The sequence below is a fragment of the Ochotona curzoniae genome, unplaced genomic scaffold (genome assembly GCF_017591425.1).
Source record: "Ochotona curzoniae isolate NIBS_2020 unplaced genomic scaffold, NIBS_Ocur_1.0 contig_43, whole genome shotgun sequence".
Lineage (NCBI taxonomy): Eukaryota > Metazoa > Chordata > Mammalia > Lagomorpha > Ochotonidae > Ochotona > Ochotona curzoniae.
In genome coordinates, this window is record NW_024466218.1 from 664,498 (window position 1) to 673,095 (window position 8,598).

The 8,598-nt window shown below is 36.1% G+C and overlaps 1 protein-coding gene across 1 annotated transcript in view; it reads left to right on the top strand.

The window, feature by feature from the left end:
- MIB1 (MIB E3 ubiquitin protein ligase 1) overlaps positions 1-6,190 on the top strand; it is a 125,266-nt gene extending 119,076 nt beyond the window's left edge. The window contains exon 22 of the mRNA XM_040984790.1: positions 438-6,190. Coding sequence (XP_040840724.1) covers positions 438-578 — 141 coding nt within the window. The 3' untranslated portion in view covers positions 579-6,190. The remainder of the gene's footprint in view (positions 1-437) is intronic.
- The last annotated feature ends 2,408 nt before the right edge of the window (positions 6,191-8,598 follow it).

The window sequence follows — 8,598 nt, forward strand, 5'->3', positions numbered from 1 at the left end:
CACTGAAAAGGTGGTTTGGTTCTTTAAAGAACAAAAATACTATAATGTATTTTTAAACATGCTTGAGAAGGATTTTAAATCCTACTAAACCTTAGTATTCTCATTTCTGAAGCGGCAATGATAATAGGACTGAGATGATGTGGTAACTAGCATAGAGGGAACCAACAGCTAGTTCCATCTCTGGGGCCCTGGCTGCCCAGATAGATTGGAAACAATGTGTTCTTCTCACTCAAGAGCTGCCCGGGCCTTTGGGGAATCTGACTCAGGCTGCATAGGGCTGTTTTCTTAAAAGAGGTGATATTTGAGTATTTGTTTTAAAAATACAAAAGGTTGACTGAAACAAAAGAAAATTGGTATTACAAAGCTGTCAGGTTATAAGATGTCTTAGCATTTATGACTTTACTATTTATTACTTTACTCCTTGCCTCATATCACAGACAATGTGCCCTGTGTGTTTGGATCGTCTGAAGAACATGATCTTCCTCTGTGGCCATGGAACATGCCAGCTCTGTGGGGATCGCATGAGTGAATGTCCTATATGTCGCAAGGCTATTGAACGAAGGATTCTTTTGTATTAACGGAAAAGCGGTGTGTTTTGTTAACTAAGGGATGTCTGGTCATGAGACCTCAGTAAGCTGTTTGGCAGTTCTAATGAATTAACTTCTGAAATCAGAGTTTCTTTACTAGAGTGTAATTAAACTGCAATTAGATGAACACCACCACCAAACTACAAAGCAGTATTTGAAAGCATGTGGAGTTTTTTTGTGTGTGTTATTTTTCCTTTAAATTTGAAACATCTGATCCATGTAATTTATAGATAATTTACTTTTGGCTTCTAAGAAAATCCTTTAAGGATCTCCTGGTTTTGGTTTTGTGTGTGTGTGTTTTCCCTGGTGTGTGTTTTATAAGTTTGTTAAGACCACAGAAGACATTATTTCTTGTGCTCAGTCATGGTTTAGCTGAGTGAATTAGTGCAGGTAGGTATTCTGAAAAGTCATTCATGAAATTAAAGAGGCAAGTGAACCATTATGTAACACGTGCAGAATGCTAAAGTTGCAGGACAAGTTCCACATTGTAAAGGGGATATTAAAGGGAAATTTCTTTTCTTAAGATAATAAGAAATTATCCAGATGTTTACTTCTGAATTCCTAGAGCAAATGGAAGCATAGAACGAGAAATAGTGACTTTGTATTTGATTTACTTTGTAGCTTTAAAAGAAAAGTAGCTTTAATTTGAATTAAATTATGTGGTTCAAAATGTTAGAAATAGAAAAAAAGGAAAATAAATAATCATAGAATCATAGTGGAGAATTTAAGGGGAAAATAAGAATACTTGTTAACTGACCATTGTTATTTGCATTTCTGTTACTAATTTGCACCTGTTTGGTTCACCCAGCCTTTAAAAACCTGTCTGTAAAGGGCGCTCCCGTTTCCCTGTGGTTCATCTGAGCAGTAACATGATGGTGCCTGTTTGGGCCCCTGAGACAGTGATTGTGTTGGGTGATGGCTTGTTCAAGACAGCAATCTTTTCTTTGCTGTATCTATTAATTCTGATAGTGTTACAGTTTTACCTTTGTCAAAAAGCCTTACTTCAAGTCTTTTTCAGATAGAAAGTCTAACTGAAAAGATATCTTTATACCTGCAGATGACGATATTATACTGCCAACAATATCCAAGATATAACACATAGCTAATAAAGAGTGTCAGGGCATTTGCACAAATATGTCTGATTACCTGTAGATTTTCTGTTTTATACATTTTGACTATGACATCTCATTTCCCTTCTTTTGAGTGAGTTGGTATTGTATCTGAGGTAACTACACATAAATATTTTAAGATTTCTTGCTGCTAGATCATCAAAATGTCTGCTCTTAGTGTCTACTTGGTATATCATTCATTAGCTTACTTCCCATATGCAGTTATTTCCTATAATTCTTGTAGCTTTTTCCCATTGTGCATCTGGCTAGAAATTCCAGCTTTTCTGCAACAACAACTCATTTTAAAAGTACAGTCCCTAACACTCACCACACTGTGTTTCTGGCTGTTCAGTCGCTGCTGTCTTCCCAGTTCCAGTGAAAGCAGTGGTGAGCTTCGCCAGCTGGCTTTGTAGTCTCGGTGACTTCTTATTTCTGTTTATCTGAGTAACTGAGCATTTAGTAGAACACTAAAATATTTGTAAATTGCAGATTTGAAACTTTATATTGACTTTACACCATTATCTAGTAAGGAGCCACTGAGGCTTTTTTTTATAACTATATTTTGAACTTATAAAAAGATTGAACATGTGACTAATGGTCACATAGAGACAAACATACTTATTTTCTTGCAGATTTGAAAACAAATGATGTCGGGATTTTCTTTTTTTTCTCCCCCACCAAATCTGCTCTTGAGGACATCAGGTGGTGCAGAGGGAACACCTGGCTGACCTCTGCTGCGCCTGGCCAGTCAGTGGAGGGAGAGGCACAGCTTTTCAGACTGGTCCTCTGTTTGTCTTCTGAGCTGTGGTGGTAAAACTTAAGCTCCTAAAATGTAATACCATCTTTCAGATTAGTTCAGCTATTTTTTTCAAATTAAAAATCTAATAACTTTATACTGTAGAACTCATAAAATCGTTATAACTTTAGTACTCAGTAGTTGTGACTGCCTACTTTTTATCATTTTCAAATGTATTTTATGAATAGAAAAGATTTCTCTCTTCATGTTTTCTAGCACCTAAAATTATTTTTACTTTGTTGGGTTTGTGAGAGAGAATAGGATTACATTTGATCTTAGCCAGAAAGCTGAGAAGAAATGAAAAAGAAGGAACTCAAATGATTTACGTGATTTTCCTCCAACTCTCTGGAACTGCTACCTCTTATTCTGTGTCTCCTTGCGGTACTTCGCAGGTGTGTTTTCTCCTCATTAACTGAACCTCTTTATCCCTTGCCTCAAAGATCTTTATTTCTCTGGAATCATTAATAAATAAATGAACCACTCAACCAAACAACATTCAATCATTCATTCAAAAAAGTACTTACTAGCCTTCAGGGGCTAGGTATACAACGTTGAAAATGGCCAGCATCTTAGCGTACTCAAAACTGATTTGCGATACTATGTATTTGGAACAATTTATAGTTAAAAGGAAGGATCCAGAGGTACTGATGCTGCTTTTTCCTAATGTTTCTGAAAAGTTGTTGTTGTCACTAAATGGACCTGGATCCTCTTCTGTACCATCATCCTTCCACGTTTTCTCCTTCATTCTTCTGCGTGTCAGCTTTGTTACTCAAAACACTCAAAACTTACCCGATGGTGCTATTCTAATTGCTCACATAATTTGACGTTCTTACTGCTAATACCATATGCATACTTAATTTTTGCTGGAGGCAAGATTTTCAAGAGATAATTTTGTATTCATGTAGGAATATGATAATATTACACAAATATAATATTAGACAAATATTCAGTTTAGCTGACTGGATTATGCTTAAGATATTTGTAGTTTTAAATGTTGCAAGTTGACTAGCTGACTATTAAGGCTTAAAATGAGTAGATAATGTTGGAAATTATTTTGTTAAATTTACATTTTTGGTGGCTTTAGTGTGTAAGAACATTTTCACATGTCGAATTGCATGCTGCTTAAGATTGTCTAATTCAAATTTCTGAGCTTGCTAGTTGATTTTACGTGATTGAAATATACTATCCAGATACATGTTGCTGAATAGTTGTTCCTTGTTTATTCTGAATTATGGACTCTTTTTGGACTAGGAATTATTCACATTTATGGACTAGGAGAATTAGGAATGGGGTATGGTCAGGTCAGGACAGTAGGGTTGCTCGAGCAAGCAGGGAGGAGAAAATTTGAACTAAGAGAAAAAGAGAATCATGTGGACTTCTTCCCAGCATCAGTGGCAAGAGTATATTTAAACTTCTTTATGAAAAGGATCTTTCCACCTGTCAGTCTTTACTGCATTTTAAATGACAGTTGCTTTATAAATTTCTACACTTTAATGCAGCTTGCTTTTTTTTTTTTTTGGTAATATAAAAAGGAAAAGCACTTATCCTCCTTTGTGTAAGACGTTTTATAGTAATACTTTGTGTAAAGTGTTGAATTTTGAAATTGGGGTTGTTTTGCATTATTTTGTTGCGCTAAAAAAATCACATAAGTTACCATCTTAACTGTTTCTAAGGGTCCAGTTTGGCCATGGCAAGTACATTCACATTGTTGTGAAATAGCTTTCCAACTTGTAAAACTGAAACTCCATACCCTTTAACAACTCCCCTCCCCCACTTGTTTCCAGGGGAATAAAAATTTGTCCAAGTGTTAGTCAAGATGCACCTGAATCATTTAGCAGTTTGTGTTTGCAGGATCTAAAGTCATGGCAAACATCAGTCTCCTACAATTTGGGATAACACAACATTTCTCACTCTCCACTCCAACGACTATGCATAATCTAGTAGGTTTTAAATATCCTAAATTAGAAGGATTTGTTCTTTCATTTTGATCCAGAGGAGAGAAACACATTTGAAATATCAGAATTAGGTTAGCTTTGAATTTGGGAAGGTATAAGATTTTTCAAAAATTAAGTGTGCCTTGCTGTTCAAAATGTCAATTATGTTTTAAATCTCCTTGTAAAAGTTTCGGAGTATGTCTTTCTTTCAAAAAGGCAAATTATAATTTCACTTGCTTGAATGTTATAATAGGAATGCTTACTGATATTACTTGATAATTATATATATCCTTGGAACATTAACATATATTTAACTATAGCAGTATTAATAATTACAGTTGTACTTCTTTAAAACATTAAATCTGAGGAAACTGTTTAATGGTGTCTCATGTGTACATTGCTTTACTATAGTGAAGGGGAAAGTCTTTTATTAAGCCTCAGTTTACTGATAACTGGTTAGTAGTGGATGAAACTATAGCATAAAAATAGGAACTAGATAGTGGAACTGATGAGTTAAAATTGTAGATTGCTACATTGGCATTTTCTACCTCCTCCTTGGTCGGAGTATTACTTTTCCCAGCATTTATTCTTATTTGTAGGTAAGAGGAATTGGAACCAGAGGTTGAAATTGAGAATTTTGTTGAATTTAAGCAGTAGGCACTGAGAAGTGACTTGTCCTGTGAATTCAGTGCCTAAATCCATAACTACAAGTTACAACTGATATGTAAAAAAGTCTGAGAAAGCTACTATTGCTGAATGCTTTACCTTTTCTGTACAGTATACCAGGGTGGGTTTTTTTTTTCTTCACATAAACATAACCTCTTTCCTCCAAAAAAAAAAAAAACCAAAATGGTCTTGTAATTTTTTATAAAATAAATATGTGCCATTTTGTCTGAGATTTATAATTTCAGGAAGCTATTGAAAGTTCTGACTCAGGGCTTTTTACCAATTTAAGCAATTGTTAATTATATTTTGGAAATTCCATCCACATAATTCGTCAGTGCCTTGAAAGAATGATTGGCAACACCCTCAATCGCCATGGCAGGTGGTCAGTGGTGCACGTGTGTTACTGGTGCGCACGCTCAGAAGTCATATTGCTTTGCCATGTCATAATGATGCTTTGTGTGTGCTGGGTTTGGGTCATTCTTGAGAGGAAGTCTCCTTAGAGTTGCACTTGCTGTTTGTTTAAAAAAAAAAAAAAAACTGATTATTTATGGCCATGACACTGTTACCAGAAAAGTAATTCTTTGCTAAGCCATTATGCAGAGTCATCTAAAAGTAGCATCTGGGAAGAGAAGATAGAGCCTACAGTCTGCTATTTTAGAATGAAAGAAGGATCTGGGAAACACAGATTGTCTTCCCCTCAAAGAGAGAGAGAAAAAAAAAAGACTTATGTTCAACTGATTCCGTTTTTAAAAATACATATATTTTTAAAGGAAACCATGAATTGCATGTCATTCTTACTGCTAGTCTTGTAGACTATATGTAGAAAATTGTTTTTCTGTTTAATATGTGTGTGTCATTCTAAATGCATTGTATTTGGTAATCTCAGTTTGACTCATAGCAGTGTTTCCCTTTGTGTTTTTTCCGGAGTTATAGCTTATTGATCAATGTTGGATTAAGTTTAAAGTCTTACTTGTGAATATAGTTTCTATAATGGCAAATGATTCTTAATAGTTTTTGTTAAAAATTGCTTAGTAGCAGCTAAGTTTTTAGAAATAAATGCAAACATGAACCATTAATAAAATCTACAGTGTAATATCATACAGTGCTTTTCTCTGATCTTTGAAAGACTGTTTTTCATAGTAATATTCCTGGGTTTTGATTCTTAGGGCATTTGAAAACACATTGCAATATTAAAAAAAAAAAAAAACAGTGTTGGAGAGGAAATTCCTATGTATGGGAAGCAGGAACAGCCGCCTGGATATAAGGCCTAAACATTCCCATCTAGAAGGCTTTACATTTAAGGCACTTTGATCTCAAGGGCCAAAGAAGCTTTTTGTATCTTAACACCTCACATTCCTTTAGGATTAGGTTATAGTGTGAAAATACCAGAATGTGAATTGGATGAATTTGACATTAAATTGGCCAATCAAGGAGACTCAGCTTTTTCTATGAAAATATATTTTCTTTACAATTCAGATGTTAATTTCACTCGAAGGCAGGGGTTTGTTTTACTTTGTAAGTGTTCTGTGGCTAACTGAGCCACTGGGGGTTGTTTTGTTTCTCAAGCACACACTTGTGAGGTTACTAAGGTTGTCTAGTTCCAGTTCAGAAGCTTAAAATAAATACTTTTTTTTAAAGATTTATTTTTATTATTTTTTTATTGGAAAGGCAGATATACAGAGAGGAGAGACAGAGAGGAAGATCTTCCGTCCGATGATTCACTCCCCAAGTGAGCGCAACGGCCGATGCTATGCCAATCCGAGGCCAGGAGCCTCTTCCGGGTCTCCCACGTGGGTGCAGGGTCCCAAAGCTTTGTTCCGTCCTCGACTGCTTTCCCAGGCCACAGGCAGGGAGCTGGAAGGGAAGCGGGGCTGCCGGGATTAGAACCGGCGCCCATATGTGATCCCGGGCGTGCTAGGTGAGGACCTTAACCACTTGCGCCACCGCGCCGGGCCCAAATAAATACTTTTTAATATATAGTTTAATGTATTTTAATAGCAAACTTACAGGAACAGCACAGGAGACAGCATTAAAAACGTACTTGCGTGTAGGACAACTCAGAAAAGTATAGTGAGTGGATGGAGTCTACTGCTTAAAAATGCTACACAAACACCATTTAGTCGCCGTCAATAAGAAATTTACTTGCTTTCAAAAAATCCAAATGCTGGCATTGTCCAAAAATTTTAAAAGGTTTATTTATAATTGTTATAAAGTTGAACTGCTGAAACTTGTTCACTGGAACATTTTGACTTGCATTAATGCAAAGACGAGATGGAATGAAACGAGATCAGTAACAGAGAAGTGCCTAGAAAATGCCAGTGTGCTTGGAGACTAAATAACACAGTTCTGAATAACATACAGATCTAAGAAGTCTCAACAGAAGTTTAAAAGTATTTAAAATGAAATGACAATGAAGCATGACAGATTTGTAGGTTGAAGCAAAAGCAGTTAACTGTAGATTTTGGGAAGAAGATCTGAAATCATTCTTCTAAGCTTCCACTGTACAGGTTTAGTGGGAAAAAAATAAAGTAAATCCGAAGTTATAATGGGATACAGAATAGGAATTAGTGAAATTGAAAACAGGATTCAAAAGTTGATCCTTGGGCCTGCCGCAATAGTGTAGTGGTTAAAGTCCTCGCCTTGCCACCCAGGATCCCATATGGTCTCCGGTTCTAATCCCACCAGCCCTGCTTCCCATCCAGCTCCCTGCCTGTGGCCTGGGAGAGCAGTTGAGGAAAGCCCAAAACCTTGGAACCCTGCACGCATGTTGGAGACCCAGAAAGAGGTTCCTGGCTCTTGGTTTCAGATTGGCACAGCTCCAGCCGTTGCGCTCACCTGGGGAATGAATCATTGGACGAAAGATCTTCCTCTCTGTATATCCGCCTTTCCAATAAAAATAAATATCTAAAAAGAAGGTTGATTCTTTGAGAAGATGGGGAAAAAAAAGTGTAAACCTAAAACTAGGTAAATTTTTTAAAAGGAGTGAGTAGACGTAGATCATCAGTATCAGAGATGAAAGAGATAATGTGACTGCAGAGCTCATGGACATTAAGGAAAAAAGGAATATTATGAACAACTGTCCTGCAGATCTTACAACTTGGTGTGACGTGAAATAACTCCTTGGAAGACATATTGTACCAAAACTCACACCAAGAGAAATAGATAATCTGAATAAGCGTATTCCTAGTTTTAAAAAAAATGTACTCAACAATTAATAGCTTTTCAGAACAGAAATGATGGGACAAGATGGATTGATTTGTGAATTCTGCCAGATTTAAGGAAGAAATTACAATGTTTCTATATGATGTCTTGCAGAATCCTTTCTAACTAGTTCTGTGAGACCCATATAAACTCAAACTAGGTAAAGACATTGCAAGAAAGGAAAACTATAGGCTAACATTCCCCATAAACATTCATGTTGAAGTTCTTAGCAAATTTTATGTTTGCTAGTTGAATCTGCCAGTGTATGAAAAGATGTGTGCACTGTAACCAAATATATTTTATTC